Below are 22,920 nucleotides of genomic sequence, written 5' to 3'. Positions count from 1 at the left end.
AAAAATATCGAAACAAAATATTTAGACTTTTTCTGAATTTGTGTTTAATATGGCAAATATGACATGAATTCAAGAAAGTTTCAGTCAATCTGAATCTACATTTATCTAAAATAAATTTCATCCAAAAAATTTCACCCGCCTCTACTGCTGAATCTGAAATAATAAGCACTGACTATAATACAAATACAAGTCAACGAATTCTTAGTACATAAGTAAAGAAGATGGTTTAAATCCGGAATTGTTTACATTACATTTGTAGTATTTTCCACTGTTTGTTTTTAAATATTTTAATTAGATTATGCTTGGGATTGTATGGACCAAGTTCTACCACAGCATAAGTGCCTCCAACTCCTGCTGAGTCAATGCCTGGGCTGAATTTGGCCCTATAGGTTTAAAAAGTTGTAACTGAAAACTATTTTAAGGAGATAAACAGAAAATTCAAACTACAGTTGATTCTGAGCTACAAAGTTTGAATCTGAACTTCCCCAAGGTTCTGGGTGTTCAGATTTAGGATTTTGAAATGGCCCTATGCCTACTCTAAACATGTACTATACTAATTTTTTCCAAGTATTTAAAATAACTGCAAAAATATTTCCATAATATTCACTTCATAACAATGAAATGTTCTAAAAGTTACTTGATCTCTGGATTCCATGTGGACAGCGAAGACAGTGATTGCTGTAGCTGGAGATCTTCTTCTAATAACTTTTGCTGAACTTCAAATGGTTTAGCCTTTATGATTGCTTCTCCTTTCACCTGTAGCATGTCTGAGGATATAGCCTAAAAAGCAATAAAACTGAAGGGTAAAAACAATGTTATGAGAAACTAAATATTATATGGATTTTTTTTTATCCATGTTGAAGTACTCTGAACTCTGGCAATTCTACACTTCAGAGCAAACCATAGCACACAGTTAAGGTTGCTATAAATTAGAGTAGCCATAGTGACTGCTGTAACTTACTCCACTTGTTACATCAGCTCCAGGGGAAATCCAGAATCTGGCAGACACAAATTTGCCATGCTCCTTCCCAGGCTGCACTTTCTGAGAGTATGTCTACACTGAGGGCCGGTTAGGTTAACATAAGCTGCCTTATGTCAGTGTCTACACTTCAGCCTTCCACCCACCAATGTAAGTGCCCTACTACACTGACTCCACTTTCACGAAAGGTGTAAGGCTTATGTCGGTGTAGTTAGGGCGACGCAGCTTACATCAGCTATCTTGTCAATTTCACCATGGGGAACAGGGAGGAGAGAAACCCCAGGGAGCTTCCCTCCCACTCCTGGCTGGAAATGAAGGGGTGGGAAACCCCAGGTGGTTTCCCCAATTCCCTGCAGCGAAAAGGGAGTTTGCGGGGGGGAGGGGAGGGAATAAGGGGGGGAGGGAGCCTGCCAGGAGCCCAGGAGCCTATGAGGCAGCCAGGCTTCTGTCAGGGAGCTGCCAGCAGAGCTGAGAAATCCGGCTCTCAGCTCCCCACACTGCCCCTCTTAGGTTAGTGGAAGCGCTCCTGGGAGGACACGCACCACCAACCCCAGGAGAGTAGTGTGGACATGCACCACCACAATAATTACACAGTCAACCTAATATAGGTTGACTTAGGTTTGTAGTGCAGTCATACTCTGAGATTGGAAGTGTGCTTCCTGACATGGGTAGACAAACATGTTAGCTCTGCTTGAGCTAGCGCACTACAAATAGCAGAGTATCTGGGGATTACATAGAATACGCATCCAAGGGGTCCAGGCAGGTTTGTACTCAGGAGTCTGGCCCAAGCTGCCTCAGCTATGCTGGCTATGCTGCTATTTTCAGCACAATAGCTCAAGCAGAGCTAGCGCATGCCAGTCTACTCATGTGGGACCCACACTCCCAGCTGCAGTGTAGACATAGCTAGAGATGCACAACACGATCCACCTCTAAGACTATAATTAATCAGATATACAAATGTTACCTCTAAAGGAGATGTTACAGTTGTCTGTGATTCTTGTTTTCTCTCTACATCCGCTGAAATTTTAGGCACTGGAAAAGCTGGTTCATATAAGGATGGAATGTCTGAAGAAGACAACTTTAATTTATATTCCTCAGTTTCTACAGAAGTAGGCATATCCTCTGAAAGTGGAGATGAAGTTCCTGGTGCCTCAAAAGGAGTTGTTCCACTAAGTGATTCTTTGATCTAAGAAGGGGAAAACAGTTAAAATTTTATTTTTTGTAGACATGACATGTTAATACTTCTAATATGACTTTTCTGAAATATAGAATGTAAACACAAAATCATCAAAAGATCATTAAAATCCTAAAATTAATATTCAGAACAGCTCAAGGTATTTTAGCCATGAACATACCTATGATATCATGATGATTTTTTATGTACACAAGAAGAGAATTGGCGGGTTTAGGCTAAAAGTTCATGACTTCTCAGGAGTCTTCTTTTAGAGAGCTAGATCCTTCAGAACAATTATTTTAAGAATCCATGTTCTTGTGCTGTTTTCTCACATTGCCCCTCACTGTATGCTGACAGCAGAAGAAAAGTTGCAAAAGTCCTTACTAAAGCATTGATTAATGGTACTACAGACAATCAGGATTCTACTGAACTTCACTTAGATGCTTTCCCACGGAACGAAGGAAAGTGTAGAGAGGTAGTAGAGTCAAGAAACTGAAGAATGAAAGGAAAGAGGTAGCTAGCTAGTAAAACAGAGAAGAGAGGAACAATATCAAAATGGAGGAGGGGAAGAAAAAGACTCAAAAACCTTACTAAGGATCCAAAAACTCATCTCCTCACTTACGTCCCTAGGACTTTCACAAGTCATCTTTGGTTCAATCCACTCAGCCAGTTACCCCTGGGGCCTGATCTTTGGCCTAGATATCAAGATAGAAGACATAACAACCCAGTCTCTGTCTTGGATAGACCATCACCTCATTAAAGTACTGGTCAGAGATCTTCCAGTGCCCAAGCAACCAGAAAGACGAATTATCCTGATTCAGCCATGGATTCCAACAAATTACAAAGCCTGCTAAAGAATGACAGCACTCCAGCCATAAGATCAGGAGCTGAGGACCTGGTGAATCACTACCATTCTACACTAGCTTCAACAACTAATATGTCTGCCCCCAAATGGCACCTTTCTTCCCATCACCCACAGATCTCCTTGGTTTTCTGACACCCTGAACCAGCTGAAGAGAGAAGAGCAGAAACTCAAGTGGTAATGGTGGGGGAGAAAGACTGATACTCACAAGATGAAACACAATGATTCCTCAAAGCTGAGGCTGTATAACAGGCCAAAAGAACTTTTCTTTCAGCCTGCACTGAGGCTGCCAAATCCTGCCTCAAGGAGCTATCAAGGGTAGTAAAGTGCTTTATCAATCCTGAATGCCCACAACCTGCATTAGAGCTGGGCCTCAAGCACCATAAAGAGCTATCATCTTGCTTCTCTGAAAAGATTAGACACATTCAGGAAGCCTTCTTAAACAGCCTGGATCCATGCTGCCTATACCCACTATCCAACTCTGCATTCCCAGAGTTCAGAACATTCCCTCATCAGAAAGTTCTGGACACCCTAAAGAAGTCTCAACCCAAAACTTGGGAATCTGACCCATGCCCCTTCTGGCTTGTGAAACAGAATCAAAAACAACCATTGCCACTCCTGACCGAAACAGATAATATATCATTCAGAGAAGAATATAAGAATGGCCACACTGAGTCCAACAAATGGTCCATCTAGCCCAGTATCCTGTCTTCCAACAGTGGCCAGATGCTTCACAGGGAAAGAACAGAACAGAACAATTTATCAAGAGATCCATCCCATCGTCCAGGGCCGGCTCCAGCTTTTTTTGCGGCCCCAAGCAGCAAAAAAAAAAAAGAAAAGAAAAAAAACCCTGATTGAGCTGCCACCGAAGTGCTACTGAAGTGGAAGGGAGAGAATGAAGGACTCGCCGCCGAATTGCCGCTGAAGACCCGGACGTGCCGCCCCAATAACTGACGGAGTGCCGCCCCTTTCTACTGGCCGCCCCAGACACCTGCTTCCTTCGCTGGTGCCTGGAGCCAGCCCTGCCATCGTCCAGTCCCAGCTTCTGGCAGTTGGAGGTTTAGGAACACTCAGAGCATGGGGTTGCATCCCTGAACATATTGGCTAAAAGCCATTGATGGACCTATCCTCCAGGAACTTTCTAATTCTTTTTTGAACCCAGTTATACTTTTGGCCTTCACAACATCCCCTGGCAATGAGTTCCATGAGTTGACTGTGTTGTGCGAAAAAAATACTTCCTTCTACTAATTGTAAACCTGCTGCCTATTAATTTCATTGGGTGACCCCTGGTTCTTGTGTTATGGGAAGGGGTAAATAACACTTCCCTGTTCACTTTCTCCACACCATTCATGATTTTAGAGACTTCTATCATATCTCCCCTTCGTTGTCTCTTTTCTAAGCATAACAGTGCCAGTCTTTTTAATCTCCCCTCATAAGGAAGCTGTTCCATACCCTTAATCATTTTTGTTGCCCTTCTCTGTACTTTTTACTTTGCCAAGGGCTCTGTTCCTCTCCCTCCCCCATAGCAGGGCCCCACATTCTCTGCACCATGCCAAGGATACAGTCCCTCCCCCACCCTTTCCCCCTTCCCTCACACCAAGGTCCCCTCTTATCTGCACTACGCTAAGGGCTTTGTGTCTCTCTCCTCCCTCTGCCCCTGAAGTACCTTTCATTCCCCTAGACTGGGAGGGGTGGATGCCAGGTGGTGCTCTCTCCCCACACCTGGTTCAGGCTTTGAGGAGGCAAGACATTACAAAGCAAGGAAGAAAGATTTCTCTCTCTCCTTTCTCTCTGGCTGCCCCTACTGGCTGAGTACCTGCTCAACAGCTCCAACCAGAGAAAGTAATTGTTTCTCTTTTGTCATTCAGGGTGTCAACATGTTGAACTCTATTGGCAGAATGATCATAGGTATTATTACGCTGTATAGTATTAAACAGATGATAGCAACTCCAAGAGTCCCCCATTTTTCTTCTTTCAGTGTTCTGATTGCACCCAGAATCACCAGGATTCTGGCCACAGATGCCTAGAACATGCCCTGAAATTTGGGAAATGATCAGATTTGAAATTCAAAAGTTATTGTGTCACAGACAGACAGAGAAATGTCATCAAATTAACTATAAGGCCTTCACAAGCGCATGCAAAAATGGGTACCGGTTATATGGGCCTTTGGGCCCAGGCCCCACCAATATCCTGGGAGTGGATTGGAGCTGGCACCACTTAGAGGAAAAAGGCCCATACCAGAGCTCATGTTGTACTAGAACACTGTGTAACAGTGTTCCAGCACTTTTTTGGGGAGCCAGAACATAGTCTGGTACTTCTGACTGAGCTCACTGCTCCAGAAGTAGAGATGGTGGCTCATTTAATGAGCCGCCCTCACTCATTGGAACACAAGAGCTGGTCAGACCAAAGGTCCATCTAGCCCAGTATCCTGTCTTCCGACAGTGGCCAATACCAGGTGCCCCAGAGGGAATGAACAGAACAGGTAATCATCAAATGATCCATCCGCTGTTGCCCATTCCCAGCTTCTGGCAAACAGAGTCTAGGGACACCATCCCTGCTCATCCTCGCTAATAGCTGTTGATGGACCTATACTCCATTAATTTATCTAGTTCTTTTTTGAACCCTGTTATAGTCTCGGCCTTCACACCATCCTCAGGCAAAGAGTTCCACAGGTTGACTGTGCGTTGTGTGAAGAAATACTTTCTTTTGTTTGGAAAGTAAATAAAACTTCCTTATTTACTTTCTCCATACCAGTCATGCTTTTATAGACCTCTATCATATCCACCCCTAATCGTCTCTTTTCCAAGCTGAAAAGTACCAGTCTTATTAATCTCTCCTCATACAGAAGCCATTTCATACCCCTAATCATTTTGGTTGCCCTTTTCTGAACCTTTTCCAATTACAATTCCAATATATCTATTTTGAGATGGGGCAACCATATCTGCACGCAGTATTCAAGATGTAGGCATACCATGGATTTATATAGAGGCAGTATGATATTTTCTGTCTTATTATCTATCCCTTTCTTAACGATTCCTAATATTCTGTTCGCTTTTTAACTGCCGTTGCACATTGAGTGGATGTTTTCAGAGAACTATCCACAATGACTCCAAGATCTCTTTCTTGCGTGGTAACAGCTAAATTAGACCCCATCATTGTATATGTATAGTTGGGATTATGTTTTCCAATGTGCATTACTTTGCATTTATCAACATTAAATTTCATCTGCCATTTTGTTGCCCAGTCACCCAATTTTGTGAGCTCCCTTTGTAGCTCTTGGCAGTCTTCTTTGGACTTAACTATCTTGAGTAGTTTTGTATCATCTGCAAATTTTGCCACCTCACTATTTACACCTTTTTCCAGTTCATTTATGAATAAGTTGAATAGTACTGGTCCCAGTACAGATGCTGGGGGCACCATTATTTACTTCTCTCCATTCTGAAAACTAACCATTCATTTCTACCCTTTGCTTCCTATCTTTTAACCAATTATCGATCCATGAGAGGACCTTCCCTCTTATCCCATGACAACTTATTTTGCTTAAAAGCCTTTGGTGAGGGACTTTGTCAAAGGCTTTCTGAAAATCTCAGTACACTATATCCACTGGATCCCTCTTGTCCATATGTTTGTTGACCCCCTCAAAGAATTCTAGTAGATTACTGAGGCATGATTTCCTGTTACAAAAAACATGTTTACTCTTCCCCAACAAATTATGTTCATCTACGTCTCTGACAATTCTGTTCTTTACTATAGTTTCAACCAGCTTGTCCAGTACTGAAGTCAGGGTTTCTGACCTGTAATTGCTGAGTAGGGATCCAAATCCTGGGGATGCTCCTGGGTTCCTCTGGAGACTACCCAGGTGACTGAGCTTCCATCTCTCCTTCCAGAGCGGGAAGCCAGGTCTGGAGGCTCCCCAGGGGTCTTCCCAGGTTACCAAGCCACCATCCTTCCACTTAGGAAGGAACAATCGGTTGTACACATACAAAATGGGAAATGACTGCCTAAGAAGGAGTACTCTGGAGAGGGATCTAGGGGTCATAGTGGACCACAAGCTAAATAGGAGTCAAAAGTGTAACACTGTTGCAAAAAAAAAGCACACGTTATTCTGAGCTGTATTAGCAGCAGTGTTGTAAGCAAGACATGAGAAATAATTCTTCCGCTTTATTCTGCACTGATTAGGCCTCAACTGGACTATTTTGTCTAGTTCTGGGTGCCACTTTTCAGGAAAGACGTGGACAAATTAGAGAAAGTCCAGAGAAGAGAAAAACAAATGATGAAAGGTCTAGAAAACTTGACCTCTGAGGGAAAATTGAAAAAAATGGGTTTGTTTAATCTGGAGAAGAGAAGACTGGGAGGGGACATGATAACAGTTTTCAAGGACCTAAAAGGTTGTTACAAGGAGGAGAGAAAAAAAATTGTTCTCTTTAACGTCTGAGATTAGCACAAGAAACAATGGTCTTAAATTGCAGCAAAAGCCGTTTAGGTTGGACATTAGGAAAAACTTTCTAACTGTCAGGGTGGTTAAGCAATGGAATAAATTGCCTAGGGAGGTTGTCACTGGAGATTTTAAGGAGCAAATTAGACACAAACCTGTCAGGGATGGTCTAGATAATACTAACTCCTGCCTTGAGTGCAGGGGAATGGACTAGAAGACCTCTCAAGTCCCTTCCAGTCCTACGATTCTATGACCTCTCCTAATGGAGTGGGAAGCCAGGCCAAGGGTTCCCCCTGGGTTGTGCTCAGGTTACTGAGCTGCCATCTCTCCTTCTGGAGCAGGGATGCAGGTCCAGAAGTTATTTTCCAATTTTATGCCCACCTGGGAGGCTCCACCCTCCCCCAGACACCCAAATATAAGGGACTCTGTCCCTTACTCCCCTTTGCTCTCTGACCCCTACCAAAAATTTTTACAAATCTAGGGCCTGTACTGGCAAATATTCTTTTTTGCCTTCAGAATACACATAACAATTGTAAGGCCAAACTAATTTTTTAAACCAATATTACAGAGGGGACTTAAATAAGGTTTTTTTTTATAGTACCTGTCTGTAACCTAAACTATGGAAATTCTACTACCCCTCCAGAATAGTGTTGAACTTCACTTTTTTCAGTTGCTGAAAATCTATTGATAGCTCTTTTTAGCTTGAGATGTATTTTGTGCTGAGACTGCAAAATTTCTAACGATAACTTCCTGTCTGCTTGGAGCATCTCCCACAATTCTGAACATTTGAGCTAAAATATTCTCTCTGCAGCTCACAGAGGTGGATCAGTATTTTGGTGCCATATGGTCTGACCACACCCACTCTGCTCCCACATGCTGCCAGATGAGTTATTCCCATGCTGTAAAACTTGCATAACACCATTATCAACAAATATTCCAGAGATAAGTAAATAACTAATACATTAGAACAAGGAAGACTGTCATATGGTAATGGTTCCACCTAATATCCGACCCTTTGTTCTTGAGCCATCCAGGGTGGATAGAACTGTGGGAGATGCTACTAGCCGAAAGGAAATCATCATTAAGAAATTTTCCATTCTGAAGCCCAGTTTCTCCCACAATTCTCAATGACTGAGAAGTAGCGAGCAGCAAGTAGGAAGGGTTATGAGACAAAAGTTTAGCAGGAAAGAAGTATCCCCCTTTTTATGAGGTCATGCAAAAGTATGTATTATTTATAGGCTACTTCCTGCCAAAGAAGGCCTCTGGAGAAGACAGAAGGTCCACCTTTATGTGAATAATAAAGTTGTTAGCTGTAGACCAAGTGGCTGCTTTGAAAATTTCTGAAGTGCACACACCTGTTCTTTCTGCCCATGATGCTCCTAAAGATCCCGTGTAGTGTGCGTTGATCCCTTCCAAGACATGAACCTCTGATTTCAAGGATTCTACAATACATAGACTAATCCACCTAGCAGTGGAGGACTTGGAATTTCGCATGAAAGGACATGAATAGGGAACCTGATCCTCTCATGGATTCTGCATGCCTGAGATGGATTTTTCAACACTCTTCTGATATCTAAGGTATGCCATACCTATTCAGTTGTATCTTGTGGTTTTGGACATAAAGGAAGCACAACTGCTTTAGAAGTGTGGAAGGAGGAATTTACCTTAGGAAGAAAGGATTCTAGTATTCTGAGCACCAGTTTGTCCTCATGGAACACACAGTAAGGCTCCTGTATAGATAAGGCTGCCAGCTCTTACACATGCCTCGTGAATGTGACAGCTACTAAGAAGAAAGTCTTAATGGATTTTTTTTTAAAAAAGTCTAACACTGAAGTCAAACACTGAAAGGGATAGCTTGGCTGGGCCCTCAAAACTAGTGGAAGGTCCCATTTTGGGAAGAGTGGCCTGACTAACTGACTGCTCAAAAGAATCTGGCTACCTGTGGATTGTCTGCCAGGCAGCCCAAGGATCCTGCAAATAGTATGCTAGTAAGAGCAGACAGCTGATGTGCACTGGTACAGGGCTAATCTGTCTATACCTTCTTGTAGAAGGTCCAAAACAGTTGGAATTCCTGAATTTCTGGGATTTGCATTGTGCTCTTGGCACCAGTTGACGACTCTGGACCAGATAGAAGAGTACGCTTTTAGTGTTGATACCCTCGTAGATTAAAGCAACATCTTAATAACAGTGGAGGACAGACCAAGACCTTTTACTACTTCCCTTTCAATAGCCAGGCTATTAGGTGAGCTGTTTAAGATCCAGATGAAGGAGAGGATCTTGCCAGAGAATGTCCGGTCTCCATGAAACCTGGAGTGGGAGCTTTCATGTCAGCTCTATCAGGTCTGAGAACCAAGGTCTCTTCAGCAAATGGGGAATTATCAGTATTACCATCTCATGTGCTCATTTTATTTTCTGGATCACCTTCTGCAGTAGAGGAAAGGGTAAAACACATAAAATAGGCCCTGTGGCCAACTGTGTGATAAGGCACTGTTCCCATGGCTCTGGGGTCTGCCTTGTATGCAAAATATTTTGGCCTCTTTTTGTGAACAGGTCAGTTGAAGGGAGGCCAAACATCTGAACAATGAGATCGAAAACTTGATTCAGGCACCACTCGGAGTTGTTGACCCTACACCTGCTGAGCCAGTCTGCTTTTTGGTCCAGATCCCCTACGATATGGATCACTCTGAAAAAAAAAAGGAGAAACTGTTCTGCCCACCTCATTATTTCTATTGCTTCTGTGTGTAGTGTCAGATTCTTTGTTCCCTTTTGACTGTTTAAATACACTACAGTAGTTGTATTGTCTGATTGAGCTAGAATGTGGTTTCCCTTTAAGGTGGCTGGAACCTTTCAGGGCTAGCTTGACCTCTCTCAGCTCTACGAGGTTTATCCAGTGAGCCTTTTCCTCTTCCCTCCAGAGACCCCTGGCTGCTTGGATCTCCAAGTAAGCATCCCAGCCCTCCACGCTAGCACCGGTTGTGAGGACTAAAGGATCTGGAAGGTAGATCGGCATGCCTTTACGGACCTTGTCATGGTCTGACCACCATGGTAAGGAGTTGAACACCTGTGTTGGAACCCATACTTGATCTTTCATGGGTTCTGTAGAGTGGCCCCAGACCTTTAGTATGAAGGCTTTTGATGTGTGACTGCCCATGGAGCAATCCCTATGCATAACATCAGGAGTCCTAGCAGTTGGAGATATAGCTCTATGGTGGGCCTCCTGCGACTCCGGAGAAAGAAAAGAAATTACTGAGTGGAATCAGAGAACTTTTCTTGGCACTGATGATGAAGCCATGCACCTGGAGGTGATTCAGCATCCAACGTGGGGGCCTGTGCACTGCTGACTCTGATGGAGCTCTGATCAGATGTCATCCAGAAAGGGGTACAGATGAGCTCCTTGCAACCTGAGTCTGGCTATTATCACCACCAGTATCTTTATCAAAATCCTGGAGGCCAAGGACAGGCTGAACGGAGCGTTCAGTACTGATGTCTCCTGACATAGGTGAATCCCAGAAGGCTGTAGTGGCATGGTGTGATTGGAATATGGAGATATGCACCATTAGATCTATTGAAGTCAAGAAGTCTCCTCCCCTCACCCCACTAATTGAGCCTTTTGAGGTGATCTCTGATACCCCCCATGCATTTCTGCACAATGAAGAAGATGGAGTAGAACCCAAAGAACTTTTCTTCTGAGGGAAACACTCTCTATTATTCGGATATCCAGAAGATGAGATATTTAATTCTGGATCAGATTGTGTTATATGGCGTCGTTGTAGCTGTATGAAGAATGCATGGGGTGGAGCCTGCAACTCAGGGAGCATCCATTGTTCATTATTTCCCTGGCCCACTTTTCTGTGGTCAATGAAAAATTCCTCTAGGAAATGGGAAAACCTGCCCCATAGCTTCTGCTCTGGGTGGAGGCCTATGTGATTTTTGTCAAAATGGATTTTTCTGGAGGGCTGAGGTCCCTCTGGACTTTCCTCCAAGACCTTGATTCCACTATTTTCCACTGGGGAATCTGTTGTCCTCACAGTGGTACCAGCAAAGGGACAAGGAGAGAAAGGAGTGACTCCTGCTGAAGGCTGGTCTATAGTCTCTCCTGAGGGTCCTTAGTGGGGATGGAGAGACTGTTTGGATATTCTTGTATCGTCAGGCACCACCTTTTCCAGCTTTTCTCCAAAATGGAGGGAGCCTGTAAACTTGGCCAAGCATAGGACCTGTTTAAAGTAAGCATCCACAAAGCCATAGGTGTGCCCAGCTAGTGAGCTGGAAGCCATGGAGCAGGCTGAGCACCTCATAGCATCCATTGATGCGTCACCTGCAAATACTGTTGCTAGGGAGACTTTCTTTAAAGTGGAGCCACAGTCAGGGTGAGCTCTGCCCTTAAGGCTTTGAGATCGTTCAGCCAGGAACGAGATGCTCCTACAAAGCAGGCAGTTGACAGGGACACTCAGAGGAGGCTTCAAAGTCCTTTTGAGAGTGGTCTCCATCTTCTTATCTGTGAGGTCCATAAGGTAGAACTCCCCCGAGGGAATACCATATCCCTGGCAAGGGATGCTTCAGCAGCGTCCACCTTCAATGTCTCTGCAATAAATCCCTTTGGTTCTTGAGTATTATATAGCCTGAGGTCGCTCTTGTTAATGCGGTTGCTCTTATCAGACTCGTTCCATTCATCCCTAATCACTTCATCGAAGGCAGAGTGAAGGGGTATTGCCATCTCAGGGGAAGTTTTTGAGGTGAGAAATTGACTCTAGGGCTTACTCTCAGGAACCTGCTCAGGTTTCAGAGGCAGACAACCCACCTTCCTCAGAGAAGGAAGAGTGAAGGAGGAAGAGGAGTCAGGGAACCTATATCGCCTGGATTTTTTTTAACTTTTTCTTTCCCTTTTTATGCTTTTTAGATTTTTTTTTAAACCTTTTCGTGCACTTGGGGAGCACAGAAGCTCTGCTACAGATTTGGTGAGGACTTTTGTGGCTTGCCTTCCTTAGAGCCTGGAATCCTCTCAAGAGGTCTGTCTCAGAATCTGCCTACTGGGTCCTATTTCCTCTGAGAGCAGGGAGGGGGAAACTCATGGTCAGAGCCCTCCTGAGCTTGGGAGGGAGGGGGCTGATTAAATGCCCTGCTTCTTTCTCCACGGTGCTCTGACCCACTTTAAGATTGTGGGGGACAGGACTTGTGGCCCCAAAAGCCTCCCCTTTTTGTTCTGCAGTGGTCCCCTGGTACTTACCCCTGAGTCGAATGGTCCAGGTCCTCCTCGCTTTTGGAGCCTCTCCCAGCTCTGCATTGGGGTTCCTGATCCATTTTTCCCCAATTGGAGTCATGGCTGCCTCAGTGACTGAGTGACCTTCACCCACCTGTCTGACTCATAGTCACGGGACTTAACAGAGGTTGGATGCAGGGTGAGCACAACTCACTATCTTCCAAGCCTGAGAAGGCTGCCTCATATATAGAGCACCACTTGGATTTGACCTGGTGCTTTCTTGGCTGCTCTGCCATGCCTGTAAGGGGCAGAGTAGCCAGCAGGGAAGACACTGTAGTGGAAACTCAGAGACGGTTAAACCAGAGAGGTTAACCAACCCAGGGAGGAGGAGGAATACGGAGAAAGGAGAACACTGCTCCCCACTACCCAGAAAACTCAGCAGAAAAGTTAAAATAGAAGGAGTAAGGATGGAAGCAAACGAAACTGCTACTGTCTTCTGCTGCAGAGGCAAAGAATCTGGTGGCAAGCAGAAGTACACTGAGTTTGGCCATACCAGGCAGTGCCAAAATACTGATCTGCTTCCATGAGCTGCAGAGAGATGTAAGCACCCAGGCATCCAGAACTGCAGGAGACACTGGGCTACAGATATTTGTATCCTACAAGGCAAATTTCTCAACATAATGTTTCCTGCTGTGCAATTTTTCCTTCATTGCCTATATTTATTTTATACAGCATCTGCAATATTTGATCAGTTAAGACTAAAAGCAATCAATTCCTCTATGAATAAATGGACTTACAAAGAAAGGTGGAATAGAAACCAAAAGAAACTATAATTAATTGCACTAACTATTAATATTAATGGGGATTTTTGCTCAAAAATTGATGGCATGATCTGGTCTATGGTTCCTACAACGTGTGACCTGAAAACTTGAAAAGAGATATACAACAAAGACATATACCACTCAAATACATTATACATCTCTCAGCTGCTCAGTTTACAACTGTGAGCAACACTAAGAACTTGTCTAAGCTTAAATGTGTAACCATATATAGCTAGATTGTATGTTACAGAAAAACAAAATATACACACAAATATATAAGAACTTTTATTTACTCAAGGACCCACTCAATACAAGCACTTAACTTGAACAGTTGATTAATCGTGTTTATTATTTGTAGTACTTAGGGATCAACCAAGAACAGGGCCCCTTTGTGCTAGGCACTGTACAAACAGAGTAGTGTACTGTCCTGGCCCTCAAAAGTACTTGCCATTGATTTCAATGGGATTTTGGATATGTCCAGTAGTAGGAGAATGAGATCCAGGGGGAGACAGAGGAAAAGAATTGCATATTTGACTTTTATGGAGTATTATAAATGTTTTAAAACACTATTTAGTTTCCTTTCACTTTTATCAATTTGAAACATGAACTGCCTATCTGAGCAAGACAGCAAGCAAACACAAGCATAATAATTATTATGTTGTAACATTCCTAGATAACGCTGAACTTTACCAGGCTCGGCTCCTGAAAACTTGTCACTATTTCTTCATTAGCTTGAGATTCAGTCTTCTTTTCCTGAGATTCAGCTGATGTCTGCTTTGCAAACAAGAAAGAAAATTAAGTATGATTTTATGACTTATATTTTTATCCTACAGAACAAAACACCAACAAAGTGATATATTCTCATAAGCATGAGTTTTGTTTTTCACTGCAAACACTGATAAATTAATTTGCAACTAGTAAGTACATTTATGGACAAATGATCTTAGGCCCCGATCCTACAACCACTTTTGCACATGCTTAATTATACTACCATGAGCAGCCCCTCAATGGACTTACTTATGGTAGTAAAGTTAAGCACAAGCAAAAGCATTTGCAGGATCAGAGCCCTAAAGAGCAGGATGTTGAGTAATTTCTTGATGCACCACCTCACATGCAGAATTCTGCAGGCAGAACCAGCAAAAGAGTTACTACAGGGTTTAGAAGGATGCTCAGCTCCTTGCAGAACTACTCATCCTCTTGTGAAGTTGGGGTGTGGAGCCACACCATGTCTGTGCTCAACATATGCCATTTTGTTTCTGGTGCACCAAAGTAGAAGCACCAACTCACCATGTTAAGTAAGGTGTGCATTTCTTTACTCCACATGGTTGCGTCCTATGCATCTGCCAAGTATGTGCAGATAACTCAGCAAGTGTGCATTTACCCTTTGTGACATATAGGGGTTTGGGGGGTCAAGTCCTAAAGACAGCACTAGCTAGTGTGAGTTTCATAGCTAAAGCTATATTTAAGAAACGTTCTGAAATAAAACATGCTTTAAAAATCACAAAGAAATTGGAAACATTTATAATCTAAACAATTCACAGACGCAAATAAATACAAGAGCTCATTAAAGCCCTCAACAAAACACGTTAGAGACCAAAAATGGAAGAAAAGAAAAAAGAACCCTTCAGCAACGAAACGCCTACTGGGATTGAGACCACTTATTTTTAAGTTAAATGTACAATTTTTCAAGACAATGCAATTTTCTCTTATTGGATACATTTTCAATCTAGCATAGTGAAGATTTTAAAATATACAAGCAAACAGTTTTTTGCATGTAATACTCAATTTAATTTTAATCTACCGAGTAACATTTCATTGAGAGTACATTAATAAATAAGCATCAGAGACCATGTATTTTCAAAATTTTGACTTATCAATGATGTTGAGTAAAAAAGCTGTCCAGAGGCCAAGAAAAAGAGAGCTGGGTCTCCTCCTATCCCACAAATTTAATCTGAAAAGCAATGAAAAGCTATACAATGCTCTGAAAGGGACCCTGATATATGTTTATTACAACTACCTTTATAATTCACCAATGACTTGCAACAACAGACAAAGGAAAAACTATGCTTTTCAAGGCATTAGGTAGTTTTTCCCTGCTTCAGAGGCAAGGAACTGAACTGTGCAGAGAATTCATTGTAACCAAAATAAATTCCTCTTTTTAATCTCACAGTTCTATTTTTAATTCTTAAAGTCCTGCTAATGTTATCTACCTTTAATAAATGTTTTTCACTATGTATGAAAATTTGATATTTTACATAGCAGTTTTATTTTACCTAAGAGATCACATTTGTTCTTCAATAGATAGAAAATGTTAAAATAAGTTTAAGGAAGAATCTATATTTATATTTAATCTATATTCTATTTATATGCAGTAAATAGGCATGCCCTGAAAACCCAAAGACCAGCACTTCAGCTGTACTAAATCAGGATAGCACCACTGATTTACACATGCTGAAGAGCTGGCCCAAACCATGTTTGCATTCTGTGGAAGTCATAACATGGAATATACAACATGAAGATCCCACTATCACTTACATTTTGAGTAGTAGGTATGCTTAAAGGTATAGGTTTCCAATAAAAGAATACAAAGATGTTGCTATTCTTCCTACTAATGATCAAAAGGTGTATCTTAAAGCAGTGGAATGAGAGAATAGCTCCTGACATATAAGAACAGGTAGAATACATTCAATATCATCTTCCCAAGCTGGAACACACAATCTTCTTCCTTTTGCAACACCTGCACATATTGCCCCCCTTCACAGGGGAAGAGGAAGTCCTGTCCTCACCTGCCTCCAGCCTAGCCGGGATTAACACCTAACCCGACTCAGGGTAGGAGCCACTGGCTGAGAAGTCCCCAGCCCTGTGGTGATTTCTCTCTCTGCTGATGCTCCAGGTGCCTGAAATGATCTACCTGCACAGCTAGAGAGTGGTGCCTGACTGCTCTTGCAGCTTCCCTTTGCTTCCCTGTCAGAAAGTCATTTTTCTGCGGGGAAGCAAAGAAATCTGCAAGGGACATGAATTCTGCACAGAATTCCCCCAGGAGTATATATCACAGGCCACCAACAGCACGCAGGACCCGCACACTAAGGATGAGGGAAACAGTAATAAGAACACGTGTCTATATAGAACATCTCTTTGCACAATTAGATTATTTTGAGCTGATTAGGTTTTTTATAGAAGATTTAAGCAAATAAGTTAAACATCAGAGGTCCCTACCTCTAGGCCACCATCACCAGGCAATTTCCCATAGCATCATGACAGAAGTGTGTATTGAAGAGAAATTTGGAGGAAAGTGTAGTGGCTTACCAGACTATTTCAGGGACAATATACCATGCATAACGGTTGCATGGAAGATTGTGTGATGGTGCTTGTGAAGCAAGTGAATAATTGGGCAATGTAGGATAAAGAATAGCATTATTAGTAGAGCAGAGGAGATGGGGCGTTGACACAATAAAGTACATGTACAGATAAGAAGGATGGGTCTAAATTGAGAAGGGCCTTAACAAGTCTGGAACAGACAGCTTCTGAAGGAGAAGCCAGTGGAAGGACTCAAAGAGCAGGGTGCTGTGTTCAGACATACAGGTCAGGAAGATGACCTTAGCAGCAGTATTTTGAATATACCTCAGGTGAGCGTCAGGAAGTGAGGGTGAGTGTCAGGAAGACCAGAGAGAAGGAGGTTGCAATTATCAAGACGGGCAAGAAAAAGAGCCTAAACAACAGTGAAAAGACTAACAAATTTATTCAAGACTTCCTTTTCTTTTTGCGGATACAGACTTTTTGCGGATTCGGGGGGAGGGATAGCTCAGTGGTTTGAGCATTGGCCTGCAAAACCCAGGGTTGTGAGTTCAATCCTTGAGGGGGCCATTTAGGGATCTGGGGCAAAAACTGGGGATTGGTCCTGCTTTGAGCAGGGGGTTGGACTAGATGACCTCCTGAGGTCCCTTCCAACCCTCATATTCTATGATTCTATGACTAACACGGCTGCTACTCTGAAACCAATGAAAAGACTGAATCTTAGATATGTTATAGAGGAAGGACCAGCAACATTTGGACACAGTCTGAAATGGATGCTCAGATCTGCATTCCAAAATAATGTTACCATTCCTTTAGCAATTAAACAAAAAAGCAGAAGCAGTACAAGAAAAGGATGGACATCAGTTCCATGACAACCAATAGCTCTTGTAATCACACTTGCAATGAAAAAAAACATTATGTTTCTTTTACAGAAGAACAGTGAGGAGCCAAGTAAGAGCTGTGTCCACAAGTCTACTGTAACCAGAAAAATAAAGATGAGAAAAGTCTGACCTTCCTGCTTGAAGGCCTGATCCAAATCCTATTCATATCAATGAAAAGACTCCCATTATATTTACAGGAGTTGAATTGGGCCTCAAGGAAACAGTGAAAAAGAAAAAGTTTAAAATATCTGCATATAGTCTCTGTATGAAACTGTTCTCACTTAACCACCTTTCATGTATTGCTTGCTGATAAATTGGTGGAAAATGTATGCTCAGTCAATTTCAGCATTGCCGCTTAAGCTTGCAGGTATAGTATTAGTATTTATATCTTCTACAAGAATTGCTTCTCAACTAATGGTGCACCATACATAGATCTATCCAAAAGCATAAGCCAGTTATGTCCGAACTATAATTTAAACCTCAACTAGAACATAAAGAATGTAAATAGCAAACATTAAAATGACATAAATATCATGAATAGATGTAAATGTCAAAGGGAAACAGACCTGGTCAACAGTGACTAACCCTTACCAACCCACTTCTGAAGCACAGTAAGTGATTAGCCAAACTATTAAGCATAATGGAGAAGATCACAACAGGCCATCATTCTGACATGGACTCACAGTACCCAGAGACAGACAGACAGACAGCCACACACACATAAGTTAAAAAGATAAAAATACTGTATATTTGGTTTTGGTTTGATACTGTTCATTACACAGTTCTTGTATAGTAACAATATTTGCATGCTCAAATTTTTGTAGTTATTTTACCAAGATTTTCATTTTACTAACAAAACAGTTTTTCTTCTATCCATATAACCCAAAAAGTTATTTGGACCGCCAAAGAATTATTGTACTGTAAAAAATACAGATGATCAGCTGCAGGTTGTTTAATGCTGAACAAAAGAAATACATTTCTGCAATGAATATAAACTGAATATAAAGTCAACAAGTAACTTGGTAACTCAGTATATTAAGAGTTAGCAAGCACTGACAATCAAATTAAAATTATAATTAAAATTCTACTTCTCAACAAAACATGGTGGGAACTATTATTCATAACTAGTTCCCCTTGAGGAATCCAAAGAAAACATGGTTGAGGGGTCATGTCCCGCTGCTGGGCTGGCATACTTTTCCCTGGATAACAGTAGTCTTTTTAAGGCTACTGGGTAAATTATGGTCAACCTTGTAACAATATAATAAGCTAACAACATTAAGTAGCCAATGCCAATCAAGAATGAGATAATAAGAAGGGGAAATATGTAAATAAATAAAATCTCATTTAATTACAATAGCTTGTTTTCATTTCAATACATGTATTTCTTGGATATTTCTATTTCACCTAAAAGAATAAATTTCATACCTTGTTTGTAAAGGCAAGGACTGAAACTCAGCAAAAGATATGAGATAAGTTGTGCATAACAGATTAAAAATAATTGCTAGACTCTTCATCCTATTTCAAAAATTACTTCAGTTGAGAAAATACATGCTGCAACTGCCTTTGACTTTACACAACTTAATCAACAATTGTTAGAGCAGCATTCACCCTTGTTAAGGCTCAGATCTTCTAGATAATGAAAATGCTAAAGAACAACCAGACCTGCAAAGACTCTCCATTTCAGATTTTTTTTTTAACCTGAACCTGTCAATGAAAAGTTTTAAGTGAAAGGAATTCAAGATCACTGTACAGATTTTAAAAAGTGCTCTCCGCCCAGCAACTCCCATTGAAAACAATGGAGAATCTCTCCTCCCCACCTCAAACTGGGTACTGAGCTTTTTTAAAAACCTGGCCACTTATTTAGGTGCCTAAATAGGAACTATAGGTTATTGGGCCCTTTTGAAAATTGGGCCTAAGACATGTGTAGTTCTTATAAATAGGTGACAAAAAGTAATGTAGCACAAAACTAATAATAATTTTTATTGCAAACTGAACAGGAAGTCACAATGAGATGTGCTCACATATACTACTGTTTAAAATAGAAGTTCAGTTAACTTACACGATTATTGTTGCTCTCCTTCTAAATTTTGCATTTAATCAAACTACATGATGTTGGTTATCTCAAGTGAATTTATTGATCCTAACTGTATTGACAGCAGTAGGGAATCATAGAATATCAGGGTTGCAAGGGACCTCAGGTGGTCAACTAGTCCAACCCCCTGCTCAAAGCCAATCCAATCCCCAACTAAATCATCCCAGCCAGGGCTTTGTCAAGCCTGACCTTAAAAACCTCTAAGGAAGGAGGTTCCACCACCTCCCTAGGTAATCCATTCTATTGCTTTACCACCCACCTAGTGAAAAAGTTTTTCCTAACATCCAACCTAAACCTCCCCCACTTCAACTTGAGACCATTACTCCTTGTTCTGTCATCTGGTACCACTGAGAATGGTCTAGATCCATCCTCTTTGGAACCCCCCTTCAGATAGTTGAAAGCAACTATCAAATCCCCCCTCATTCTTCTCTTCTGCAGACTAATGATGTTCTCTGCCTACCCATAAAATGCATACAGTCACACAGCTCCACTAATTTGCCTCACCTTGTTCTAAGGCAAGCACCTCTGCATGAAAGAGTAGTTCAGTCTCCATGCCCATTTATTCCTGGGATTCTCTGATGATATTGCCAACATGGGTGCCAGTTGCAATAGTGGTTTTGGTGAGGGGGCTGGACTAGATGACCTCTGGAGGTTCCTTCCAGCCTGAATTTCAACGATTCTGCATGATCACCTGACCACTTGGAAATGGAATAAGATCTTCTTTCATCAACTTATCTCACACAGGCCAACGAGCCATCTGACAGTAATATCTACTGTCCTGGTTACAGAGTAACAGCCGTGTTAGTCTGTATTCGCAAAAAGAAAAGGAGTACTTGTGGCACCTTAGAGACTAACCAATTTATTTGAGCATGAGCTTTCGTGAGCTACAGCTCACTTCATCGGATGCATACCATGGAAACTGCAGAAGACAGAACTACAGAAGTCCTGGTTAGAAACTGAATCAGTAATCACCAAGTAAAAAGGCTCTGTATCCAATTAACAGTCTTCTGTAGCATTTTTTTTAATGCTTGATGCCTTATTGTAGTCTTTTACTGTAAACATTACCACATTAGATGAGAGGAATCTCTAACACCACATTAATAAATCTAACAATAACATATTAACAGTTTTTCTGTGATTTCACAATGCTGAGCTAAAACTGACACCCTTAATATCGTTACCTTATAAATATTTAACACTTATTAATCTGTCAATATCAAACATCTCTCTTTAAAAGGGAAACAGAAAAACCATCTAAATAATAAGCAATGTAAAGGACCAATGTCCAAAAAGAGGCCCTTAAATGAAGTTATATTTTAACTGGTTTTAATATTGGCTTGATTTTACTTTTAAAGGACACTGCAAATTGACAGTAAGATACAATGAAGGAAGCTCTATAACACATCAGTGTTTTTATCCATTTGTTTTGTCTGGCCTCTGTGTTATAACACATTGTAGGATCTGAAAAACAAATATACAACTTTTCTAAAAGTAATATTTACTCAACAGAAAATATTGCTCTTGTTCTGGTTCACCTACTTCCATTTTTATGCTGTAGTTCCGGCCAAGAACACTCTCCAGGAGTTCTTTGATCATCTGGTCTGAGGGAGACTGAAAAGTAGACTGCAGAGAAGCAATTATTTCATCAATAGACCTTGCAGCCACTCTCACAGGCAACTTTGGTGTGGAAGTAAGCTCTTCTGGTTTGCTCTGCTGGAAGTTCTTCTCGTATATTTTTGAACTGTCTGGTCTAGTTATGTCTCTAGCCTTTTCCAACTGCTCTGAAGCAGACCTCACACTTGGATGGCTGCAGGAGACACTGCTTCTTTTACTCAGTGCTCTTCCCGGCTCAACAACTGAATCTTGTTGACTTGCTTTTGAAAGTTCTCTGCATACTTTCTTATCTTTTTTCCTAATAACTATTTCCTTTTTAGAAGCCTTTTCACTTGAATCAGAATCTGTAGAACTAGATTCATCACTTTCTTTACTGTCATTGCTAGCTTCTTCGGTTCTATTTATTTTTACAACCTGAATGTTTATCTTTAGAGAATGGGCTCTAGCCTGCACTTTTCTAGTATCTTTGACTTTCTGTAACAGAATGGGGGGCTTATAAGTTACTAGTCTTGGATGAAGAATGAGTTTGCGATATTTAGGCTTCCGAGGTGGTGCTGGTTGTTTTAACATAGTGATTTTTTTAGTGGTACCTGCTAAAGATGCTATTACTGGCATCTTTACACTTGTACTTCCATGACTACAACTACTATTTTCCACATTTATTTTTTCAGAGTAACTTTTCTGATTTTTGTCAGCACTGTCCTCTTTTACAGAAGATTTATTCCTTTGAGTCATCGTGCTGAGATCACGAGTTTGTTTTTTCATGTCTCTTACTTCAGGAGAGATTCTTACTTTTCTGTGAATTTCAGAACTGCCAATGAATTCATTAGGGACATTTTTATTTATATTAATGATGGGCTTATGTGGACTCTCTGACCTCTGAAGATGATACTGCTCTAACTGATGTGACTGATCTGTTGCTAAATCTTCCAGTAAAGGCTGAGTGCTCACATTTGTATAAGCAGTAGCTACTGCTTGTTTGAATTTAAGAAAATCCTTCCGAGATTCCTTGCATATAATCTCACGCTCCTTAATCATATTTAGTTCTTCTAGATAACTTAGTCCAAAGTGCTCATGTTTTCTAGCCATTTCCTTTTAATGTATGTGGCCTGTAAAGCAAAACAGAAATGTGTTTATATATGTTATATACAAACATAGACCCCTTAATCCTGCAAAGACTTGTGCACATGCTTAACTTTATGCACTGGAAGTAGTTTCATTCATTTCAACAGAACTACTCACAGTATGTACAGTTAAGCACGTCTGACCAGCCACTAGCACTTTATCTACAGCAACTTGAGCCATTCCTACCACTGCTAGCAACTGCTGGAAATCTAGTGTAGAGAAGGCCTAAATATGGAAGTGCTAAATGCAAAAAAATAAAAAGATGGCCTTCACCTGCAATAATAAGTTATCCCCCTCCAAAAAGACAGTACTCTCTCCAATCAAAGAAAAAGATCCCCCCCAAGAAACTTCCCTTTAAACGAGTATCTGGAAAAGATACTCACAGCCCCAAAGGAGACCAGCTACCCCCAAAAAGAGATACAACCTGACCTCCTCAACATGAAATA

General features: G+C 41.4%; 1 protein-coding gene across 1 annotated transcript in view; it reads right to left on the bottom strand.

The window, feature by feature from the left end:
* TTC6 (tetratricopeptide repeat domain 6) overlaps positions 1–22,438 on the bottom strand; it is a 129,076-nt gene extending 106,638 nt beyond the window's left edge. The window contains exons 1-4 of the mRNA XM_077819995.1: positions 21,275–22,438; positions 14,159–14,242; positions 1,944–2,165; positions 638–780 (exon numbers count right to left, since the gene is read on the bottom strand). Coding sequence (XP_077676121.1) covers positions 638–780; positions 1,944–2,165; positions 14,159–14,242; positions 21,275–22,438 — 1,613 coding nt within the window. The remainder of the gene's footprint in view (positions 1–637; positions 781–1,943; positions 2,166–14,158; positions 14,243–21,274) is intronic.
* Positions 22,439–22,920: the final 482 nt, after the last annotated feature.

The sequence above is a fragment of the Eretmochelys imbricata genome, chromosome 6 (genome assembly GCF_965152235.1).
Source record: "Eretmochelys imbricata isolate rEreImb1 chromosome 6, rEreImb1.hap1, whole genome shotgun sequence".
Lineage (NCBI taxonomy): Eukaryota > Metazoa > Chordata > Testudines > Cheloniidae > Eretmochelys > Eretmochelys imbricata.
The sequence above is the reverse complement of the archived record's forward strand: the minus strand, read 5'-3'. Positions and strand labels throughout refer to the sequence as shown.